Raw genomic sequence first — 25,878 nt, 5'->3', positions numbered from 1 at the left:
TGAAAAGACGTAAGTTGTGGTGCGGATAAGGTGTGCATATCCCACAGGATGTGGGATCCAGAACTCAGCAACCAATCTGTGAATCTTTACATTAAATGTTATGTCATCATAACTGTCCATCTGTTTAATTGTCTTTCACTTTCCCACGAGATTGAACAACAATAAATATCTCAGTTCAAAACCAAGGCATACAACATGGCATAAAATAGTCTGAAAAGGCAAACCAATTTATTTATTTACTTTACATCTCACCTTTTCCTCCAAGGAGCTCAATGTGGACACCTACATGGTTTCCCCCCCTCCCTGTTTTATCCTCACAACAACCCTGTGAGGAAGGTTAGGATAAAAGACTGTGACTGGCCTAAGGTCGCCCAGTGGGAATATGAACCTAGGTGATCTCCTGGGTCCTAGTATCTGGTAGACTCTAGCATCTTCCAGCCAAGACTCAGCCCTTCTGCACTGATGAAATGTCACTGCAAAGTAGAAGAGAATATGTGAGTGCCAACCTCAAGGCAATATAATAAAATAAGAAAGCAGGGAATGCACAGTGTGAACAGCACTGTGCTGCTTCATTTCCAAAATTAGAGGCGTTGGGAACCCAGCCTGGACATCATGTCTTCTGCCTCAGTGACACACAACTTGCAAAGTTGATAGTTTGGAGCAATCGCAGCTTGGACATTAAAATTGAGAGCCTGCTCTTGGGCAAAGCTCTTGGGCAGTAACCTGAGTTGGGGCCTTCTTGGCAGTGGCACCTTCTTTATGGAACAGGCTGTTTCATAACTATTTCAGTTTTTCCAGTTACTTAAGATGCGCCTTTTTGCCATGGAGTTCTGATTCTGTTGAAGTTGCCTTTAAGGAGAATTCTTTCTTTCTTTTTAGTCCCCTGCTTTGCCTAGCAGTTTATAGTATATATTATCTTACTGCTCTTGTAATTAATGAGTTTTCTTGGAATTTTAAGAGTATTTTTTTATTAATGGTTATGTTTACGTCCTTTATATGATGACTTCTGAACAGCTTTGTGATAGGTAATAAATAATAAGTATTGTGAACAGTGCTCTAGTAATTTTATGTTTCATAATTAATCAAAAATTATCTTACACATAAGCAGTTTTGCTCATTCCTAGAAAGGTCACTCGAAGTAGTTATAGGAGATCACCTCTTATGTCTCAGGATTTTGTTGGTCCTGTGGGGTTCATTGTGATCCTACCTCTGCAACGTGTATTATGGGACTTGGTGAGTTGATGTGGAAATTAGGGGTGGAGTGCCTTCAACACATAGGCGACACTGAGCTTTTTCTCTCCTTTCCATCCAATCCCAAACCCTTCACTGAGGCTGAGCAAAGAAGCTTATGGTGGGATTGGCAAGGATGCACAACTTGCAACTTGGTTGGCTTATAGGACAAACAGAGTGTCCTGTAAGTGACACAGTTTCATCCTGGGTTTCAGGTGCTGGTGGACTTCTCACCAGTGGCTCTTTATCTTGTTTAGAAGAATGGCATAATCTTTCACATTGCAATCCTGTGTCTCATCAAACCCAGTTTCATTTCATTGAACCTATATTCACATAGCATTGCTTTAATGAAGAATGAATAGCACAAATTTCAGAGCTGCACAGATGGGTTTTAGTTGTCACTTAGCACCTCCCTACTGGGAAGGAAATCTATTGAACACCACACTCTTAATGATTCCATAACCTGAGCAATACTTTTGTCTCTTCCTTCATTCAGATGCACTACTTTGCACTATCGCACAGATCTGCCACCAACCAGCATCATCATCACTTTCCATAATGAGGCCAGGTCCACGCTACTAAGGACGATAAGAAGGTAAGACCGAGTCATATGACAGTGAAGTTGACAGTCAAATGGCTTCCAAGATGCCAAGTGCATTATTAACTAGTGCTGTGCCAAAATTGTCTCACATATCTTCTTCCTTTTTTACCATTCCCCACTAATTGATGAGAAAAGAAGCTGCAATTAAATATTAGGAAAGGGGAGAGAATTTTTGTTTGCCTACTTTCATATTGGGATGCTTGCAAGTCCCCTTTCTTTTGTTCTGGGGACTATTTCACCAATGCTGTGCGCTCACCTTACCAGTGGTCCCCAGATTCCGACACTCCAATTAAAACCTGGGGGAAGAGAACATTATATAGCACCTTCTATGGGACGTTATCAGATCAGAATTTATTAGATCAGGTTTCTAGCATGTATAGAACCTGAGAAAAGGGGCAAAATGTGCCAGCAATATTTTTCTAGCTTGCCCTGCTTTCAGGATTTTACTTTGCAGCCCTCCCCACCCCCACCTCCCAAAAAAAATCCTGTGAAAGCCTATACACACGACACTAGGCCACCTTGCAATCATAAGGTAAGCTCAAAGTTCTGTAAATTCACACACACATATATAGTGATCTTAAGAAAGATTGGCTCTTTTTCAGAGGAAGAAAACTTTCAAGGAATAGAGAGAAGATGTTGGCATAGTGTTATTTATAACAGTCATTGATTTTTGTGAAAGGCTTGAAATTATATCAGGAAAAATCACTGCAACTGATTCCCACCAACCAACGGCATAAGATGAAATTGTCAGAAATTGCCCCCTTTATGCCCATATCATACAGCAAAGAGACAGGATGGCTACCCTCTCTTCTTTAGCCCATTATTTTTGTTGACCTTGCATGTATAGACGCTGACCTGTACAGCGTTTGGCCTATATTGCTGTCCACTTTGTCTTGTGTTATTTGTGAGGACTGGGAACTGGTGCAGTTAAAATAAAAAAATTCCTTCCAGTAGCACCTTAAAGACCAACTAAGTTAGTTCTAGGTATGAGCTTTCGTGTGCATGCACACTTCTTCAGATACACTCATGTGTATCTGAAGAAGTGTGCATGCACACGAAAGCTCATACCAAGAACTAACTTAGTTGGTCTTTAAGGTGCTACTGGAAGGAATTTTTTTATTTTGACTATGGCAGACCAACACGGCTACCTATCTGTAACTGGTGCAGTTAAGATTGTTAGCTGTGAAGTTCTCCTGGTTCAAGTTTTAACTCAGCCTCAAACCTTAGACAAAGCCCTAAACCTCAACCCCATACCTGCCATTTGAATACCTGTCGACCTTAAAAGAGTGCTGTGAAAATGTGCCCATGGTGTGTGTTTTTTTTTAGTGTGCAGTTGGATGGTTTAGCTGGCAAAATAATGTGCAGCTGGAAGTATGTGATGGTGATGTAATTAGGCACGTAAGTTGCATGCATTTTTTAAGTGTGTAAATGACAGGCAATGTCAGGAACAGCATGTGCATATATTATGTAAGCGAAGAATGTGCTCTGTTTCCGCAGCTAAAACAAACAAACTGGCCAAACCATGTTAAAACACTTTCTTATTTTGGGCCAGAACCTCCATGTCTGTACCTTCTGCTTTGGGCAGATAATACTTCACCGCAAACTTGCAAATACCATTCTTCATGCAAGATTGGATCCTCCACCCACCTCTGAACTGTGTTTTAAAATAGGGGTAAATATAGGGTTTTAAAAATTCTTTAAAAACTCTTAGCCATGCCCCCTCCAGTTGCTTCAGGGACAGATCCAATGTGAGGTGGATGGTACCTGGGGTAGAACAGAGCAAATTAGCCCAATCCAGGGGTCCATTGGGGGGAGGGGTTCCATACACAGCCCTAAGAAATGCTAAGTACTAAATATTAACATGTGTGTGTGTGCGCGCACACACACACACATAACATGTGCAACTACACCAGTGTAAGAGTGCCTTCCTCCTTCTAGTCTGGTACATCACTGGGAGGGGGAGACCAGTTGTCAAGGCTTCAGGAATTCTATTCCTCCCCTGGTGGCAGCAAGAAGCAGCGAGAACAAGGTAGAGTCCTTTTTAATGAGTTTATTCATTCATAACAGCAAGACACAAAAGAATGCAGTATACCCTGATAAATGTGTTGCTCCAACCCAGCTCCTCCTCCCTCCTCATAGCAACAGCACTTCCCCTTACGGTGGCCGCTCATGGTCAACTGTCTTTGGGTCCTTTGTTCCTGCACTCTTTAACGAGCGCCGAGTTCTGGGAGAAGGGGGTTCAGAAATACTCTCCAGTGACAACGTGTCAGCTGGCTGGTCTTCCTCTGCCTCCCCTCCCCTTCTCCTAACTCTTCGCAACTCTTCTGTTCATCTATCTCTGAGCTGTGACTTCCCTCAAACTCCTCAAAGCCCTGCTGTTAATCAATGTTGCATTCTCCTCCTCCTGCAGCGTCAGGAATCTCCACCATTCCTCCTCCATCTCTCCCCCTTGAGTCCAACCCCTGACACCAATGCAGTTGACCTCTGACCTCACATGTGGTTGTTTCTTGCATTCCCCAGTAGTTCATGCTGTGGGTGCATGTGAAGAACATCTTGTCATGCTAGGTGCTTCTGCGGCAAGGCAAGATGATGGACCTAGCTTTATTGACTTTGTCCATTTTTATTTCACAATGATTTTCCTGCATGTGAGGAACAGCGCTTAGACTCATGTGGATTTCTGACTCTTTCAATATTTTTGAATGCCTGCTGGGGACTTCAATGGCACAACCTCCCTGTTCTTGAATGCTGATGCAGTTCTTTTTAGGAGAATGCTGTACTCAGTGATTCATTTTGATGTTGTTTAGCTCTCTTTCCCGCCTTTTTGTCCATATTGGCAAGTCCTCTGCGAACAGATCGTGCAATTACCAAGCTCATTCATTATTCAAAACGATCCCACCACTTTCTGGAGCAATTAATTGCAGGGATGCAGATTGTTCACAAATGATTCATTTCAAATACTTCAAATATGAAAATTGCACACTCTTTCCCACTGGGCGATGTGGGAGGTGATGGTGGTAAGAGATATCCAGGATTTAAACTTATGTGAAATTATTTTCTGTGCCTTGACTCTATCTTTGCTTATCATCACTGACTGGAGTCTGGTAATATAAGGAACAGCCTGTGGAGAATTTTCAGATTTTCAGAGCTTGGGTCTAATTTTATTTTCCAAGGGAAGCTATCATCCCCAGAAAAGCTTGAATATGCCCAGTTCAGTGGGTCAGATTTTTTTTGGAAATGTTAACATGCTGCCACAATGGGATAAACCAGTTTTGCCGCCTGGCTCACCTGCCATTTTGTCACCAAGAGTAAACACTGTTTCACAGTTGGTGAAAAGCCATGGACAGATTATGGAGGGAATCATTGTCCCATCCATGAGAAATGTGTTTCCGCATATTGTTTAACTTCTGACCAGCTCTATCATGTAAAAACAACTGCACCATTTTATCCCTTTTTGTAGTTGTGTTTGTTTATTTAATGGATTTAAATGCTGACATTCAAAACATACTGTTTTCTCTTGCCTATATAAAAACTGGTTGGCTGATGGGAGTTGTCATCCAAGCATCTGGTGGTCACTAGGTTGGGAATGCAGACCTAGACTTTAGGCTCTGTGTTCATCTTCCACATTGTTCTTGGGCAAGTCAACCAGTTATCGCCATCCCCTTGTTTCCTGCTCAGTTTCTAATAAGCAGAGAGTAATGCTTGTTAATATCACAGCAGTCGGGGGATGTTCAGTTCCATCATTTAGATGTAGCACTTGAAGACCCTAAAGAAACAGAGTTGTACTAATCAGATGAGTTTCATTTCTGCCAGCACATAGCATATCATCCAAGATGTTATGGATGCTATGGTTGGAGATTTGTAGGACATAATTAAGCCAAGCATCTGCTGAGTCTGGGTGATGGTGGAGACAAGATCAGGCAGAGTGCAGGACAAAATAGTCTATGAAGGCGTAAGAAGCAACTCAAGATGAGAATCTGAGCTGGGTTCAAAAATGAGTGAGTGAGAGAGAGCAAAGAGATTTGGAGCAATCCTTTTCATATACTCACAGGCAGTTTTTTTTTCTTAAATAAAAAGTTCAGGGGTGCTCTCATTTTTCTACTCATATTGAAATACTGTCCCTCAATCAGGCCAAACTTAGATGCCCTGGTTTAAAAGGCCATATCTTATTTAATTAGCCAAAGGCCTGGGATACGAGGAATGTTTTTGCCTGGCATGTAAGGATATGTGAGCTTCCCTAGGGAGAGCATCCTCTGGTGATGATCAGAGCATCTGGGTTGTTTCATATGGGAAGATGTGGTTCTTGAAGTATTGCACTCCTGAACTGCTTAAGCCAGCACTTTGAATCGGGTCCAGAAACTAACTGGCAGCCAGTACAGTCAAGTCAGGATTGGCATTATACAGTATATTCAAACCATCTTGCCTCAATGAGCAAGCTGGCCGCTGAATTCTGCACCAGCTTAAGTTTCAAGACAGTCTTCAGAGGCAGCCCCAAGCATAACGTGTTGCGGTAATCTAATGATTGTGGATGTGATCCAGCTAAGTCGTACTCACAGTAAAATTAATGAACTTTATTAACTTAATTCTGCTGATTTCCATGAGTCTTCTCTAAGTATAGCTAACATCACTTAAGAATACTGTAAGTTTGTCACAAATGTACAAATTGTTTTTTCTATAAAATTTGTATGTATAAATACCTTTTCCCTCCTTTTTCCCAGCTTGAAGATAGAAAGGGCATTTTTCTCCTCACTGTTGGCTTTCAACCAATAAAGAGCATTTAGAAGTCAATGAAGTCTTAAAGGGGGGGGGGAGTGACAAGATAACGGGGAATTTGAAATATGTGCATCTCTAATGCAATCATAATTACATGTTCTCTTTCTATAGCAATGCAAATTTCTAAAGCGCTAGTCACAAATTTGAAGGGGTTCTTTGCAAAACTCATGTTACTTCATCTCTTGTCACGCAATATCAATTCCACTTGTTGCCAATGAGGCGCATAAAAATAGCACTGACCAAAACATTCCCCAGTTGCTCAGCTGCAAATGTCAAATTATTGCCTGAAGCAGGATGCGCTTCATGTTAGGGATAGCTGAAGCCAGAAGTGGGAACAGATGGATCCATTCTCCATTACCCCTAAGTGGTGAATGTTCCCTGGATTGTGATGGTCTTTTGGGTTGAGGCAGTAGGCCTGAAGGCTCCCTGAGTTATGACAAGTTCTTGGGCTCCAGGGTAACTGCCATTCCAGCAGCCAGCTGACTTCTTCAGCTCTGGACCTACAAGGGCTATAACAACTCAGGCCTCAACTATCTGAGAGACCGCCTCCTTCCCTACAGACCCTCCTGGATGTTCAGATCAGCAGAAGGTGCTCTTTTGGTGGTTCAATCTCCCTTAGAAGTTCAGGGAGTATGTGGCCTGGCTGAGGGCAATCTCTGTGGCGACTCTAAGTTGTGGAATTCCATCCCCACAGAGGTGAGACTCGCTTATTCACAATATATCTTTCAGTGAATGCTGAAGATGCACTTCTGGCCCTTGACACAGATTCCTATGACTGTAGTATGTTATAACTTTTTTATTTTTAATTCTGCCTAGATACCTGCTGGTGAAGGGCAGTGGTTACAAATTTGATGGTGGTGGTGGTGATGATGATAATGATGATGATATAAAAGATTCCAGGTCAAAACTGTCCCCAGCTCTGTGTGGCCTGTGGTTTGTACCTCAAGCTCTGGCTCCAGAAACTCATGTCTCTCACTATTTTATGAGGTTGGCTATGACCTGGCACCCAAAACTTTGCTAGGCTTTAGCATGTTGAGACATGGTTTTTTTTTCTGAGGAACTACCTTTGAGGAAGGCCTATAAGTGTTAATATACCCTTCCAATGCAATCAGACTTGGCAATTAAAATTTCTTGAAACGGTTTTGAATTGGATTCAAGATAGAGGATGGGTTTGAAATCTGATGGTTTTAGATCAGGGGTAGGCAATCTTTTTTGTTTTCCTGTTGAGGCTGTTTCCTCTCATCTGTAATCTATTGTGGGGGACACATGCCCCCAGTGGATGGAGGCAGAACCAATGGCGGGCAGAGCCAGATACAAAAATCTGGAAAGAAGTCTGCCCTTTAGCAATGTCTACTATAGATACCTCAAATCAGAATTGCCAGATTTATGCAGTTTTACTCAGAAAGAATCCCACTGGGTTGGGTGGACTTACTAGTAATTAAATAAGTATGCCCAGTATTATTTTTAGTGCAGCATACCAGTACAGCTATCTGAAAAGCAAGTGAAAATAATTTCTTTCTGACTTTAGTGTGCTCTATACACACACACACACACACACACACACACACACACCATGGCAGAAGCCTACCATAGCTTACAACTGGAGAAAATTTTGCCACCAAGCCATACTAAGCGGGAAAAAGTTAGAACTCCAAGAAAAACAAGAAGGAAATGAACAGAATGGAAGGAAGTTTTAATGGCATTGAAGAATGAAGCAGGTGGAGTCAAGTAAATAATTAGCCAAGGTGCCTGTGCTTTACTGCCACTCAGTCCCTATTAGGGCAAGCAAAAGGATGTCCATTAACCCCTAATATTAACCTTAGATACTGCAGGACTGCACACTTTTCCATTAAGTGCTTACTGTCACCTGTAAGGATGTATCATCTCTGTCGGGAGCAGGTGGTGGAACACTACCTTAGAGCTGGTCTCCTGGTACTGGTACCACTTCTGCTTCCTGGGCAGAGGTGGGGCCAAGAGTGTGACAGCACAGGTACCTGCTACAGCTGCTCAGCTGCCCCATCACCCACTCCTGATCATTATTAAAAGCCTCTTTATCTAAATGATCATTGTTATTTGGTTCCAGCCAAGATTGGCTCCCGAAGTGGCTTAGAGCAATTAAAATACATCCTAAAGATTGCATCAAGGATAAAACATCAAAATACATTCCGATTTGGCTTCAAAGCAGTCAATTGCAGATGCCATAAGTTAAAAACAACAACAAGGTGCACAGGAAACCAAAACGAGGACTCATGCAGCACTTGGAGCTGATCAACTATTTTAAAACTTTTCTCCCAAAAAGTTAGAGTTTCAAAAGCAATAGCAAGTGTTTCTTATATATTTCAAGTTCTAAACAGTACCAGAAAATTCAAAATCAGCAAAGATTCCAATTCTGAAGCTGTTTCTTTGCTTTTGTTTATTCTCTCCTTTCCTGACTCCCTGCCTTTAACTTTCCAAAATGAATACTGAACTCAGATGCAACTGCCTTCTGTGCATTGTTTTTGCTGAGTCTACATATGTAATAAATGGAAACCATTTTTCTAGTGAGCCATCCGCAACAAACTGCTTTCATGCCCCTTTAAAGTGGGTTGAAATCTTGTCCGCAGCTAAAAGTTCCCATGTTTTATCAAGCCAAGCAATAACCAGTGGCAGGTGCTCACCTTTCTATTTAGCCACTGCTTGCAAATGCACAGACAGATGCGCCCTAGTTACACTTGTACAACTTGCACACCTAGAGTGGGGAGGCTCTCTAGACGTGCAGAGGCTGTAAGAAAGCTTTCTCTGTTCCTTGCAGGAAGGAGCTTTGTATTTGGTGCTTTGTAGATTCAAGACACACATGGGAATTAAATGCTACTTTTAGAAAGCCTGCAGTGAAAATTAGGCATCTCCTCAGTCCCCCGTAGGAAAGCTTAGCCAAGAGTGAACTAGCAAATGAAAAAATGGCCATGTGCCCAGACCTCTCCATGGCTCATCCAGAGGAACTCGGAGGCTGTCCTTGAAAACATAATCTCCATGCAAACCAAGAGAGCTTCGCAGCTAATTGTCCTTCATAATTGGGAGCCATGAGATTGTTAATGAAAAAGCTCTCCCCGCATAAGAGCAGATCCCTGCAAAACCATAGCTATTCTTTTTGGGCTACAGAAAAGCAGAGTCTCATAGATCTCTATGATCCCCAATTCTCCATGCTAAACACAGTGGTACCTCGGGTTACATGCGCTTCAGGTTACATGCGCTTCAGGTTACATACGCTTCAGGTTACAGCCTCTGCTAACCTAGAAATATTACCTCGGGTTAAGAAATTTGCTTCAGGATGAGAACAGAAATCGCGCGGCAGTGGGAGGCCCCATTAGCTAAAGTGGTGCTTCAGGTTAAGAACAGTTTCAGGTTAAGAATGGACCTCCGGAACGAATTAAGTTCTTTACCTGAGGTACCACTGTAGTATTATTATTATTATTATTATTATTATTATTATTATTATTATTATTATTATTAAAGTTTCTTTGCTATCCTTCATCCTTCATAAAAATACATAAAATAATAATAATAATAATAATAATAATAATAATAATAATAATAATAATAATAATAATAATAATTTATTATTTATACCCCACCCATCTGGCTGGGCCTCCCCAGCCATTCTGGGCAGCTGCCAAAAAAATATTAAAATACTGTAATACATCAAACATTAAAAGCTTCCCTGAACAGGGCTGCCTTCAGATGTCTTTTAAAAGTCTGGTAGTTGTTGTTCTCTTTGACATCTGGTGGGAGGGCGTTCCACAGGGAGGGCTCCACTACCGAGAAGGCCCTCTGCCCAGTTTAAAAGGCCATAGATTGTTTAATTAGCCAAAGACAAATTAAGCATTCTGATAGTTGAAGAAAGACACAAAAATACATATCAAAGGAACAAACAAAAGCAACATACCCTCACACTTTAAAGGGCCACAGATGGTTTAATTCACCAAAGACCTGGCTAAATAAAAATGTTTTCACCTCGCACCTAAAGATATCTCCCTGGGGAGAGCATTCCACAAATGGGGAGCCATTGCAGAAAAGGCCCATTATTGTGCTGCCACCCTCCAGACCTCTAGTGGAGGAGACCCACAAAGAAGGGCCTCAGAGGATAATCACAAGGTCCAGGTTGTTTCATATATCTCCTTCCCTATAGATCACGTGGAATAGGGTCTGTTCTCCAGATCTGTACACATGGGGTGAACGTATCAATTGCCATCCTGACTTAGACTGTTGAATATTGGCTACTGTGATGGATAGCGTAATAGCCTGGCACTGGGTGCTTTTTTGAGAGATTCACGACACCACAAGCTAGACTGAGGTTAAGCATATCCATGTGGGAAAGCACTGCCAGCCACTCAGGGGAAGACATAGAAAGTAAGAAGAACCACCCTGAGACCTCTGGGTATAGGGTGGTATATAAATTCAGTAAAAATTAAAGGAGCCCTGCTGGATCAGACAAATACCCATCTTAGTCCTACACCGTGTTCTTACCATGACCAACCAGATGCTTATGAGAAGCTTGCAAACAGGAATTGAGGGCAACAGCACTTTCCCCACTTGCAATTTCCATCAACTGGTATTCAGAGGCAAACTGCCTCGGAAAGTAGAGGTGGAACATAGCCACTGTGCCTTGTAGCTATTGATAACCATATCCTCTACAAATTTGTCTAATTGTTTTTTAAAACCATCCAAGTTGGTGGACTCTGCTGTTCAGGAGAACAGTAGGGACTGTCCGATAAAATATTCCACCCATATGGTTCCACGGTGATGAACTCTCTCATGAGAGGCTCACTAGTCTAATCACTTAGCTTTCAAATAAGAAGTATAGTCATGTTTATGAGTTTCAGAAGCCTTCCTTTAAATAGCCTCAGCTGTTAAACTTGTGTTTTAAGTGGCTCTAATGTGTTGATCTTGATAGTATGATAAATGTGTTGTTTCCTGTTTGTATGGATAATTGTTGTATTAGAGTGATGCTTCGTTTTCTTGCTTTAACATCAAAACATACTCAACGTTATATATAAAAACAACTCAAGTATCACAGCCTAACCATTCCCTAACCATTGTTTAGACTAGCTAATTTCTCCAGGTTGAGGCATGATGACAAGCGGTGGTAGATCTGAAAGGGAAGGGTGCTTTGGAAGGGGAGAGGAGAGCAAGTGAGCCAGATGTGAAGGTGATTGTTGCCCTCATAGGGCTAAACCCATGGCTTAGCATGCTGCGTAAACGCAGCTATAATAACTGCAGAAACATTTGAAGCTATGCTCATAATGCACACCAGTCCTGATCCTACTTTTCTGGGAGTGAGCCCCATTGAATTCAGTAGGACCTCTTTCCATGTAGACATAGTTAAGCTTGCTCCATTAATTTAACTAATATTTCACAGAGCTCCATTCTTCATCTCAATATATCACAAAGTCTACCCAGTGATGCATCCAAAGACCCAATAAATAAATAAGCAGAAGAAACCATCTAAGACCCTCAACATTTAAATGCCTCACTCTCCTTCCCCTTTAGTGAAATAAATGCCACGTTCAAAGATCTTTTCATGGCCCAACATTTTTCTTCCCATTTTCTTATTGACTGGAATGTCTGCTTTCTTCCAAAACAGGGCCATCAATATTCTAGCTGCTTTTATCAAATGAATTATTAACTCCACTTTGTTTTCTGAGCCAAATTCTCCCAAGTATTTCAAAAGTACATCCATGGGATTTAAAGGTCCAACCACCCTGGGAATTTCTATTAATTTAGTAGGAATTAAAGGCAGAAGGCTTGAACATATCCACCCGATATGTATCACATTTGCTCTACTATGTCCATGTTGCCAGCTAGCTGAGGATATATTGTGATAAGTTTGTATTAATTAAATGCTTTTTGTGTGTGTTTTAACTTCATTGGCATTGGGTTCAGTACAACTGAAGTAGCTTTTAGTCAGGCGGAGTCTTACAGAGATCAGATATAAGCACGTGGTAGTGGCAGGTGGGGCCACGCTGCTCTCTCACCTTCTGAGCACCACATATTAGTGCCATTTACTGGGAAGTGGACAGGTAAGGACAGGGCCGGCCTGCCCACCTCTGCCACCAGCAGAGAAGTGGCACGGGCACTGATGCCAGCTTCCAGTGAGATATCGCCAACATTTTGCGAGATATCACCAAAATCTCACATGAGATCCTGCAAGATTTTGGCAAGATCTTGCCAGAACACACTGTCATCACTGCTTTGCAAGTGTTGCCACGCAATCCAGATAAGGGATTCCAGGGTGGCATGGTGATGGAATGGGGCAGCGTGCCAAGCGGTGAAAGGGGATGTGCTGCTCCTGAGCAAGACAGAAGGGAGCATTGCATTAAACATTTCTGGGAAATGATATACAATGAATTGAAAAAAAATGTTTAAAATAACATTTGTTAAAAAACCAGAAGCTTTTCTGTTAGGTATTTTAGGACAAGAGCTGCTGAAAGAAAAATGGACGTTATTCATGTATGCTACAACAGCAGCAATAATCTTAATAACACAAAACTGGAAGGCTGGAGAAATACCATCAAAAGAACAATGGCAAGAAAAGTTGGTGAACTATGCAGAGTTGGCAAAGTTTACAGATAAACTGCGTGAAAAGGACAATAGTGATTTCGAAAAAGAATGGGAACCTCTTACAACATATTTGCAGAAACAACAAAAAACATGGACTCTCTGGCAGGATTTAAATAAACATTTACAACTTTATTTACAGAGAACAAGAAATTTAACAATGTGACAACATAGTACTATATGCAAACAGCAGAATGTAACATTTGACATAATGAACCAGAAATGGAAGCTGAAGGAAGTCAATAGGGAGGGGAGAAATTGGAAAATGAATGTTATTGATACTGGATATTTGTTATGAGAAAAAGAAAATCAATGAAAATTATTTAAAAAGAAGAAGAAGGGAGCATTGCAGATGTGGGCATGGCCGTGGAGCCAAATCCCATTCCAATCTTCATGCTGACCCTCCCAGTAAGTTGCAGCGACCCATGTTATTTGGAAGCCAGGAGAGCAGAGCTGTCCCTCAGGCACCACTATAACCATACTTATCATTGCAAAACAGCAATTTCAGATGACTCAGCAGAGAGTGAGGACTGCCTGCACTATAGACAAAGGCAACCCCTGCCACTGGGGCAAGCCTGGGTAATCTGATAGGAAACTTACAAAAGAAATGACTTATAGAAGAGATTCACAGTGCCTGAAGCTATGAATGCAGGCATCTCAGAGGCCAGATATCAACCCCCTTAATGTCATCCTCTGCTTATGAGGTAGAGTGGGATACCAATAAATGTTAATATTATACCCCCCCCCTCCAGCTACACATATGGCAATTGGTTAAAACTCAAGTATGAAATACAACATTTCACCTAAGAAAATTCTGTGGCATGAATCCACCCTAGCTCTGGCCGACTCTGTTTTCCCAGAGGAAGAGAAGACTCTTGAATGCATAGGAATGGGTGGGGAGCTCTCCCTGACCCTCATTTGCTGAGGCACTGACATAAGCATTATAAGCTTGCCTTAATAAATGTTTCTGGCTCTTCTTAACTCCAGTGAGGCTCTTACCTCACTGCAGAAATGTTCTTGGAAAGCAGGGAACCAGTCTGCATTTCTCTTTCTCTCTCTCTAAATAATAAACAGCAGAGAACAGAAGGGACTGAGGCAGACCAGTGCCAGAGGCAGCTGCGAGGGAATGTGAGGTAATATACTACTTACAGATTACTTATGCTGGCAAACTTTGACCTTTGCCTCAGGGGAAAGGGATGAAACATGCCTTCATCTTACAGCACTCTCTAGCACAGTCTCCAGACAAAAGGCCTTGTGAGAAAAATCATGTCTGAATACCCTAATACTGTGTTCAACAGGGGCAGCTCTCTCCATTTCCTTTTACAGCTGCCCTGGCAGCTCCAAGTAGGGGAGACAATTATCTACATGTGGAATCTCTAAAGGACAGTTTTGGATGATCAGAGAAGCAGAAGGATGAGTGATTTAGGCATGTTCCGATTAGAGATTCTGGCAAACTTTCTCCCTAGGCAGGCTTGAAAAGAATTCATGGCGTTTCTTAAAGCTTACGTCAAAGGAGAAGCAAACTTTTCAAACCTATAATTTCTTCTCTAGTTTGCTTTAACATCTGAGCCAGAGAAAAACTGCCAGCTTCCCCTGCCCTCTCAGTTGAGGGTGACCTTGGGTCAGTCATTATCTCTCAGCCTAACCTACGTCACAGGTTTGTTGTGGATATTTAAAAAAATGGAGAGGGAGAGAGGTGTATATGTCACTTTGAGCTCCTTGGGGGAAAGGTGAGATATAAATTTTATAATAGATAAATACTGAGAGAATTGATGGGCCGCAGGTTAAATAACCAAGGAGAGAAAGGCCATCTCTGCAAGAAATGGGCTCTGTACCACAACCACATCTTTTTGTCACTCTGACTACTTAGTTCTCTTGCCAATTCAGCTCAATGAAACCCTGTTACGCATTGAATAGAGCGTGAATTAAAAATATGGAAGGTTTTTCCGTTTTTTCTGGGCTTTGGCTTGGTTTGGGATTTGAACCGCCGACCTTCTGATCGGCAAGTCCTAGGCTTTGTGGTTTAACTCACAGCGCCACCTGCGTCCCTTCATGTTCCCTTGTACTTATGGGCAATTTAGTAAGTTCTAGGAACAGCCTGGCACTGTTAAAAAAAAGAAGTCATTAATAAGAGTGGAAGCTTCAAAAGACACATTGACTGGCAGTCATCCGACTAGGAAAAGCTGTTGTGTATGATACTGTAGGCAAAATGCCCAACTCCCCATTGGATTTCTGGCTGCAGGGCTGTACTGGGGGCTGATGCCAAGCTGGGCAGCAAAGGGGGGGGGGGAGGCAGAGGCCTTGCGTGCCAACATGGAGCCTGAAGGAAGGAACAAGGAAGCGGGCATTAGCCCAGTTAAAGACAGAACAAAGGAGGAGCTGGAGTGTGTCTAACACCGCCAAATGGATCATTTCAGTGCTATTGTAATGGTTTTTATAACATTTTTTCATTGCATGAAAGTGCTCTGCAGTCTTTATTTTATGTATCGTCTCAATCCCACAATGCCCATTAGGCTGAGAGCAAGGCAGTGCTTTTCTGTGGCCACCCAGCAAGAGCCAGTTCAGAGATTTCTAAGAGCAGGGAGAAGAAGCTACCAACAGATTTCCCTGCTTCTTCTACAGCAGCCTTCCCCAACCTAGAACCCTCAAGATGTTTTGGGCTGCAGTTCCCATCCGTACCCCAGGCAGCAGATTAGTTTTGATTTTAATTGATTAACCTTCTGCCCTTTCCAGTGAATAAAGTAATATAATTTTTGTAAGCCATAACTCTACCACTTATTGTTAGGGAAGCAAAGGAAGTCTTGAACATTTCGTTTTCTCTGTGAACATTAACACACCGGGACCAAAAATAGCCTTGGATAAAGAAGCAAGGGTGCCTTTCACACCCATTGAAATTGGGCCCTTCTAATTAATCAACCAAGCGGATTGAACCCACTGAAGTTGGCACCCCTGTTTAGAAGCCTGCCTTGCTGAAAACAACTTTCCCACTTCTTTCAAGTTCCTTGGGAGTGAAAACGCACTTCATAGGAGCTGTGCTCAAATGACGTTGATTAAAAGAGTAAAAAAAATAAACCAGGTGTTACTCTGAAACTGTATAATTAGTGCTTTGTGCTGACTTCTCCTTTCCTTTATTTCCACACTACCCCCCCCCCCCGCAACCCCATGGCCACATCATTTAGATCCCTCCCCCCACTCTTTCTAATCATCTCTCGGAATGAGGAAGCATGCTTTTACCTTTTTGATGTTCACATAAGAGAACTCTTGAATTTCAAAGAGCTGGTGGGTATTTGAGAGGGAAACGTGGAAGCTGCCTTGTAATCAACACTCATTTATAGTTATTCTTGAACGATTTCTCTCTCTCTCTCCCCTATGTAATTAGTCATTCTGGGATGCTGGAGTGTTTCATTTCTGCTGGTTTCCCCCCACTTCACTTGCTCTCCACTTGATTTCAGTATCTGTGACCTCTGACCCTTTGAGCATTTTAGGTTATTGTTGGCTTTCTCTTCCTCCCCCCTTGGCCCGCCCAAATCTTCCACAGGTTCTAATGTGTTGCCATGGAGATAAATTACTTTCATAAATAATCACAATCCAACATCCAAACTTGTTTTTGTTTTTGTTTTTAATACTAGGAGGTATGAGCAGGATAATGAAATCCCTTATACAGTCATACCTCGGAAGTCAAACACCTTGCAAGTTGAATGTTTTGGCTCCCAAACACCACAAACCCAGAAGTGAGTCTTCCGGTTTGCAGGCGTTCTTTGGAACCCAAATGTCCGACACGGGTTCCGTGGGTTCTGATTGGCTGCCGCAGGAAGCTGCGGCAGCCAATCGGAAGTCGCGTGTTGGTTTCTGAATGCTTTGGAAGTCGAATGGACTTCCGGAATGGATTCCATTCGACTTCCAAGGTATGACTGTATATACAGGACTTGATCCAGCAAGTTCTCCTTCGAAGCAAACCTTGGTGAACTAAATGGATTCTTCTTAGAAGCTCCCAGGTATCAAAAATGTAAGAATATAAGAGCCTCCTGAACAGGCCAATGGTCTATCTAGTCCAGCATTCTGTTCTCACAGTGGCCAGACAGGTCCCTTTGGGAAGCCCACTAGCAGGACCTGAGGGCAACCATTTGTGAGCACCAGCAGCTGGTACTCAGAGACATACTGTCTCCTACAGTGAAGGTTGTGCATAGCCATTCTACATTTTACACAACACTTGACATTCATAGTACCACAGATTCAGCCTCTAGCATTTCTATTTAAAAGGACCAACCAGGGAAGACTTTTGCTCAAGCCTTTGGGGAGCTGCTGACCATCAGAGTAGACCATGCTGGTTTGATGTACCACTCAGTGTTGCATTGAATGACAGCTTTATGTACCTGAAATGGCTGGATGGTGCTGCAAGTCATTGTAAATGTTTGCCCGTTGTTGACTGCCAGAAGGCAGCTGTCTGTGGGAAGTCCACAAGGCATAGATGCTGTGCTCCTGTTAGCTTCAGGGTCTTTAGATTGTATTCTGTTTAATTAAATCCTATGAATCAAACGTGTTTGTGTGTGTAGTGCGATAAATGAGGGCTGATCAAAACAGAGCAACAACTGGCCATAAGGATTCTTCAGATAGATTCTTGGCTCTTTAGTATTCCTTCCGACAGAGGTGCTTGTAATTCATTTTTATTTTTTTTGAAGTCAAGGTGCTTCAAAGAGTTGTGATATCAAACATGTTGTGTTTTGGGTGTATCAAAGCCAAACGAAGGAAGCTACCCACACACAAACAAAGGCAAGTATATATGTATAATTGGAAAGCTGGAGCAGAATTTGTAAGAGTTCAATAAAGAATATTTGAGGGAACTACCATATGAATGTAGTTTGAACAGGTAGGAGGCATACCACCCCCTGGGGTTGAACAGGGCGCTGTTTCTCTGCTTCTCTTTTGGCGTGTGTACAAGCAATATTAAGAAAGGCCAGAAAATGGGAGGTCTGTATGCACCTCCAACATCCCCACTTCACCTCCCTCTTCACAAGGCGTGGCTAATCTGCAACCCTCCAGATGTTGTCCGACTGTCATCTGCCCCAGCCAGCATGGCAAATGGTCAGAGTTGATGGAAGTTGAGTCCATTAACATCTGGAGGGCTGCAAGCTAGCCATCCCTGCTTTACACATTGCAGGTAAAGGTAAAGGGACCCCTGACCATTAGGTCCAGTCATGACCAACTCTGGGGTTGCGGCACTCATCTTGCTTTATTGGCCAAGAGAGCTGGCGTACAGCTTCCGGGTCATGTGGCAGCATGACTAAGCCGCTTCTGGCGAACCAGAGCAGCGCACAGAAACGCTGTTTACCTTCCCGCCGGAGTGGTACCTATTTATCTACTTGCACTTTGACGTGCTTTCGAACTGCTAGGTTGGGAGGAGCAGGGATCGAGCAACGGGAGCTCACCCCGTCATGGGGATTTGAACCGCTGATCTTCTGATCAGCAAGTCCTAGGCTCTGTAGTTTAACCCACAGCGCCACCCGCATCCCTACACATTGCAGAGGTTACTCAAAATTAAGTCGCAGTTCAAGGGGTAAGAAAAGCTGATGGGAGCTTGGCAGTGATTTGCATTTGCATTCAGAATGAGTTGTCATAACTGGTTGGTTTTCCAAAAGCACACAGACACCCTCATTTGTTATCTCTGCAGCTTGTAAATACTACAATGGGGTAGGAATTTTTAAATGATTTTTTTTTTTAATGGCATACTGTCATCTCAGGATGCTTCCAGATAAGTGTTTATTGTGGGATCACCAGTGCTCATGGCACACACGTTTTTTGCAGCATCCACACAGCGCTGTTGGCATAAAAAATAACAGCCCATATTCTCCCCCAACCCCATTAACCTGGAATTACCCTTACTAGGGAAAATCTAGCAAGTAAGGAAAGAAAGAAATCTGTTGCCCATGATCTATTTGTAACATCTCAGTGGCTTGTTTGCAAATCAAGGCCCCATCTGGAAGCACAGACACGCCGCTTGTCAATCCAGTGGTTCTGGAATTAATCCGAGATTCTGCACGTGACAGCCGACTCTCTTGTACGGTGGAGAGGGAGGTATGCAGGGCATTCCCTGTGATGGGGACAGCAGCTGCTCCTGCAAGGTACCATCTGCATGTTGGAGCCCTGAGGAGGTTTGGATTCCAGCACCTGCTTCCAAGGCAGAGGTAGAATCCATCGATGTTTCTCTCTCCCCTGTCACTATGATGAATGGGTACGCAGTCGTTGTCAGCTTGAATCCTTCATTTCTATGGCTTCTTACATGGGATATTAGTCCAAATCTTAGACTGGGTGAGTGTCTGCATATATTAAATACGTACGCGGTGATGTTAGTGCAAAGGTTCTCTTATCTTGTAGAGACTGCACACGCTGCTGAAAAGGCCTTCTGATGCAGAACCCTCCATCAAAGCCGGCCCAATGTAGCAAGTTTCCAAGTACTGTTATCCACCAAGCATATTATCAGATTGGCCTTTTAAGTGTCTTCTTATCTAACTTTAGGTTGATTTCTGGAATAAGCACTTGTGCGCAGTTCAAAATAAGAGCCCTATTTTGTGTATGCAAGAGGACTTTCTATGTTCAGCGCAAAACGTGTAGGGCCAAAGCCACACATACACCATCCACATGCATCTCCCATCCACCACCCAAATTCACACGCTTCCGTACATCCACAGACAAGCATGAACCCCATTCATCCATCCGTCTCTCTGTCTCACATGTGAACAAGTTTCCAAAGTTTTGCCCTTTTAAAGAAGTCATTCCTTTGCAACTGGTGTTTGCACGCAAACAGATGTTAAGGAAGGGACAGAAAAACAACAACAAAATGTCCTGGAGGCTCCCCCTCCCCTCTTTTCAGAACATAGCTCTGGATCTCTGAAAGCAGTTGGCATATCTCCGTATTTGCCTTCTTTTTTTCACAGAACCTTTCCAGCTCCCTCTCCAATCTTAGTCACTCTATTCCCCTCATCTCTGTTTCCTCCCTCTCCTCCCCCCCCCGCATGAACATTCACATACATACACATCTCTATAATGTGCTGAATAGCAAGTGTTTGAAACTCAGAATATGCTTCTAAAGCAGGGCTGGCAAAGCTCAGGCCTGGAAGGTGAATGAGCCCCTTCAGGCCACCCTGTCTGGCCCTCAGGCTTTTCCACAGGCCACCCTCCCTCCTCACCTCTAGTGTTTTTGCCATGCCGGAAAGTGTCCTTGAACTTTCCTACCTGAGTGGAGGGTGGGAGCCGATGACGCTGTGTGTAAAACATGGATAGGCAAACTAAGACCCGGGGGCCAGATCCGGCCCATTCGCCTTCTAAATCTGGCCCGAGGATAGTCCTGGAATCAACATGTTTTTACATGATTAGAATGTGTCCTTTTATTTAAAATGCATCTCTGGGTTATTTGTGGGGCCTGCCTGGTGTTTTGACATGAGGAGAATGTGTGCTTTTATTTAAAATACATCTCTGGACTATTTGTGGGGCATAGGAATTCGTTCATTCCTCCCCAATATAGTCCGGCCCCCCACAAGGTCTGAAGGACAGTGGACCGGCCCCCTGCTGAAAAAGTTTGTTGACCCCTGGTGTAGAATCTGCAGAAAGCCCAGATGTGCATTCTCTCCTCACTTTTGACTGTAGCCCCACCCACCACCCACATGTGGCCCTTTGAAAGTTATGCAGAAAGGAATGTGGCCTTTGGGCTGAAAAGAGTTCTCCAGCCCTGTCTTAAAGGGTGCCATTTTAGTTTTCCTCAGCTTTCCGGGTTGAGGCACTTGAAAAATCTTCAGAAAGGGAGAGGTGAGTGGGAGCATTAATAGCTTGTTCCCAGTCACTTAAGATTCCCAAGCAATTATTATTGGAATGGCATACTAAAGATGAGGAGGTAAAATCAGCAGAATACATTGGGCTAAAGCTATTGGACACAATATACAGTTAGAAGGTTGGGAGAGGTTATGGAATAAAGGTGTTAATTTTACTGCATGCAGTATGCAGTTATGAAAATGTTATGAAAATGATGTATAGGTGGTATTTGACACCCGTTAAACTGGCTAAAACGTATAGAACAAAAAATGAATGTTGGAAATTTAAGGAAAAGGAAGGTACTTTTTACCATATGTGGTAGACATGTAAAGAGGTAAACGCTTTCTGGGAAATGATACATAATGAGTTAAAGAAAATGTTTTAAAACACTTTTGTTTAAAAAAACCAGAAGCTTTTCTATTGGGTATAGTGGTTAGAGAGATACTGAGACAAAATAAAAAAACCTGATCTTATATGCACCAACTGCGGCAAGAATTTTGTTAGCCCAAAGATGGAAACAACAGGAGTTACCAACAAAAGAAGAGTGGCAGATGAAGCTGATGGACTTTGCAGAACTGCCAAAACTGATGGGAAGAATCCAGAACCAGCAAGACCAAGCACTCCAAAAGGACTGGAACAAATTTATATCCTATCCGAAAGACAACTGTAAGCAATTAACATTATGAGCAGGGTTATCTGAAGATTTCTAAGAAGAAATTGCTACCTCTTCAGGTTGAGTAATATAATATTTTAGGTAATGATACAACAAGGATGGGAAACAAAGCGAAATGTAAAGATGTAAAGTTTAATTTTGTAAACCGTTAGACAGGAGGAAGGGAAGTTGTTAGGCTCAGTGGAGCCAAAGAGATAAAATAAGAGGATACGGTGTTACGTAATTAGATTATATGTAAAACCAATAAAAATCATATACAGTGGTACCTCGAGTTAAGAACTTAATTCGTTCTGGAGGTCCGTTCTTAACCTGAAACTGTTCTTAACCTGAGGTACCACTTTAACTAATGGGGCCTCCTGCTGCCACTGCGCCGGCGCCACATGATTTCTGTTCTCATCCTGAGGTAAAGTTCTTAACCTGAGGTACTATTTCTGGGTTAGCAGAGTCTGCAACCTGAAGCAACTGTAACTCGAGGTACCACTCTGTGTATTGCCCAAGCCCTGGCAATGATCACTAAGAACCTGGACTAGTAAAGAGAGTTTAGCACTGCAGCATCTGGGTTTTCTAGTGAGTCTGTCACCACTGAAGACCACCACCAATTCGCCATGCGAAGATTACCCTGGAAGAACAGCAGGAGGGTGGATGGTCGAGGAGAGGGTTGGACCTGAGACTAGAGGCTAGTGAGTCAGTTGGAAAGGCTTGTGGGCCACCAGTTCTCCAACTCTGACTTGGTTTCAAACGATCTAATAATGTCTCATCTCGTTTGGCCCAAAGTAACTGCAGACTCATTCTCATTTCCCAACTGGCCCGACAACTTAACGGAAAAAAGGTCATTGTCTTTAATTTAATTCTACTGGTTCATTAAAGGTTTTTTGTGCTGTTTCCCCCCTTCTATTTTTACCCATTTTCGTTTCCAGGCAATCGGCGCCTGTTAAATATTCCGCCAAGCGTGATATTACTCTCCCGTCTCCCAATTCTGACATACTCTGTTGCAGTAATTTGCTGAACTCAGCTCCTACATTTGGCTTTCTTTTGAAGGAAAGGCGGAGGGAGCCCTCAGCACCAACAAACCTATTAATAATAATAATTAAAAGAGAACTTGACAAGTGGGAACAGCACATCTAAATCTCACTCCATGAGTGTGTGTATGTGTGTGAAGGAGAGAAAGAGAGAGAGAGAAAATGTGAGCCCTGTGGAAATAAAAGGGGGGAGCTGTTTTTGTTCTTATTTATCTTTAATAGGCCACTTACATTTGGAATGCCATGATGAACAGTCTTCTTCGAAATGAGTTTTTGTAAAGGCCAAAAATGGGAAGCGGGTTGGTGTTACTCACTGTGGCCATTTTTGGGCTCACCATGTGAGGTCATACCTCCACAGACAATAAATATATAGGATTAAGTTTAAGACCACTCCATTAGGGCTGGCTGAATCTGCCCATTTCAGCTTTGCTCAGTTTTTTGTTTTTCCAATCTTACATCCAGTTCCCCACATTTCTGCCTCAGTTTGTGGTTAATTTTTAATCCTCATAAGAATTCATCAACATTTTAACGTGATTTCCCCTCAATATACACATTTTTGCAAAGCACTTTTGCCTAAAATAATGTGCCTTTGCATTTTTTTTTCATGAACTACGTTGCAAATTTCAGAGGACAGCAAATTTTCAAAGATGGCCATATTTTAATTCTTTTCTTTTTCCAGAAAGTGGGAATTTTGTAGGTTCACCTTGAAGTTTGAACTGAAGAAAATTGCCCAACCACCTCTACACTTCATACATTACATTTTTTTTTTTAGATTTAAGTCTAAGGGCTATGATCCAACACAGAGTTAGGAGTACTGATTGCCACCCCTATCAGTGCCCTGATGAGCAAATTTATGCTATGCATGTGTTTGAATGAATGTGGTATTTTGAAAACCATTAACATCTGAATCTAGTTTGGCGGACAGTTCCCTCGTGGTAAAGTAAAATTAAGGAAAGAGTTTGCAATGGGTCAAGTTAAAATAATTAAATTTGCCTGAAAACATTAATTAACCAACAGTGTTAATCAGTGCATTCATTCAGTGCCAATTACAATGGAATTTTCAAAATCTGATTGTAATTGGAGCTTTCCCTTGTTTAGAATTTATGGCAATCTGTATTTTCTTCAAGTTTCAGCAATAAATTCAAGATTATTATTTTTCAAACAATGGATGATCCGTTCATTTCATTCCAAAAACAGAAATGGGTATCTTCAAATTAACATGCATGCTGGTACATTTATTTTAAATGTTTGGCCGATCCCTTGGCTAAAAGACAAACCAGCCCTAGTATAAATGGTCAAGTAATTTAAGTGTTCACAGTGGCAGTGGTTGTGGCAGCCTATAGTTAAATACATCCACTCAATCTTCCCCTCCTCAGAAATGGCCTGTTCCTTTTTATGTATTTTTTAATACTTTGTTGGAAGCCACCCAGAGTGGCTGGGAAAACCCAGCCTGATGGGCGGAGTATAAATAATAAATTATTATTATTATTATTATTATTATTATTATTATTATTATTATTATTCGTAATGTTGAGATTTCCACCAGGTCAAGCCTTAAAAATAACCCTATTTTCTAAGTTCTTTTAGATATCCCTTCTATCTTTTGATGTCAGCCACAGAAAAGCAGGTATCCTTGCCTCTATAGTATTATCACTGTTTTTGCCTGCTCTCTATATTGTAGAATGTTCCTGGGGACCTATTTGCACAACTTTGCCAACTTTGCTTTTATCCTTTTTTAAAAGTGCTGCTGCTTTTATTTCCCAGTGGCTCGAGTTTCCTTCTTTGTGGCCAGGTATGCCTGGAGTCCTTGCGATATGTAGGTTTCCCCTCCGCACATAATCAACTTTCCAATAATGTGAGACATTGGATACTTTAACATAAACCTGTCACCTCTCCTGGTTTATATAGCTGTTGGTTATCATCATGTCACAACAGGTCTGTTTGACATAAGGATATTTCCAAATTGCTCTTCAGCCACCTACCCAATTGTCTCTTGGAGGAAAATTGGTCCAGAGCTTTATTTTCCTGGCTTATTTTTTCTGCTGAAATGCTGCCCTGTATCTTTTTTCTGGTCTTTCCTCAGTGTTCTGAACCGAACTCCAGTGCATCTGGTCCAGGAAATTATATTGGTAGATGATTTCAGTGATGACCGTAAGTGACATTTTATGACTTGAATGTGGAAGGGAGGGGCGAGTAAGGGAAGAGGGAAAACTATGTGTGTACATGCTTGGAAAGGCAGGTGCCTGGGTGCCCATGGTGGGGCAAGGGGACAATGCCCCCCCTCAATGAACCATAATCCACAGATTCCCAGCATGCATGGAGGAGAGAGTCAGAGTAAATGTCGAGCATTTGTATAAACTGAGAGGAGCGGCAAAATATATAGGCCCCCAATTTTTTTGTTGCTGTTGAGAAATTAGCTGATAGGGGTCTTTTTTAAAAAAATGTTAGCTTATAATCTGTATGCATATACAGTGGTACCTTGGTTCTTGAATTTAATCCATTCCAGGAGTCCATTTGACTCCTGGAATGGTTCAAAAACCAAGGTGCGGCTTCCGGTTGGCTGCAGGAGCTTCCTGCATGAAATTGGAAGCTGCGTCGGACATTTGGCTTCCAAAAAACATTCGCAAACTGGAGCCAATTTGTTCAGCAGCTAAGGCCTTTGACTACCAAGGTACCACTGTATAGCAGAATTTTAAAAAGCTTGGAAGCTGCAGCTTCCTGGAGTTACTCAGTTACTCAGTTCCACCACCCATTCTGTCTTATTCACACATCGCTTGCATTGATTAAAAAGGAAAACACACACACACACACAGAGAGAGAGAGAGAGAGGAGTCCAAATGCTGAATAAAAAAGGTTTCTTATTTAAATTTATGTCATCCTCATAAGGATGGCTTGGGATTTTATCCTACATGACTGGAGCTACCAGGCCCAACCCACCCATGAAGAGGGTCTCAGTTGAAGCACCCACAGACACCCTGCTGGCGTTCCATCTTCACCACTGTTGGAGAAGCACCATTGGTGCTGATTTTCAGTGAGATCTCACAAGATTTCAGCAAGATCTCCCCAGAAGCTGGCAAGAACTTGTCAGGACTCGGTGCCATTGCCAGCGCCGCCTGACCATCGCCAGTGGAGGCAAGGCAGACAGAGCAGTGGCACGGCAGGGTGGCACTTCCTGTTTCACCAAAATG

At 42.4% G+C, this 25,878-nt stretch overlaps 1 protein-coding gene across 1 annotated transcript in view; it reads left to right on the top strand.

Moving 5' to 3' along the window:
- The window catches only part of GALNT14 (polypeptide N-acetylgalactosaminyltransferase 14), a 227,255-nt gene that overhangs the window by 155,474 nt on the left and 45,903 nt on the right, over window positions 1–25,878 (top strand). The window contains exons 3-4 of the mRNA XM_083496106.1: window positions 1,727–1,825; window positions 24,774–24,841. Of these exons, the coding sequence (XP_083352232.1) occupies window positions 1,727–1,825; window positions 24,774–24,841 (167 nt within the window). The remainder of the gene's footprint in view (window positions 1–1,726; window positions 1,826–24,773; window positions 24,842–25,878) is intronic.

The sequence above is a fragment of the Podarcis liolepis genome, assembly GCF_965112155.1.
Source record: "Podarcis liolepis genome assembly, chromosome: 3".
Taxonomy (NCBI): domain Eukaryota; kingdom Metazoa; phylum Chordata; class Lepidosauria; order Squamata; family Lacertidae; genus Podarcis; species Podarcis liolepis.
The sequence above is the reverse complement of the archived record's forward strand: the minus strand, read 5'-3'. Positions and strand labels throughout refer to the sequence as shown.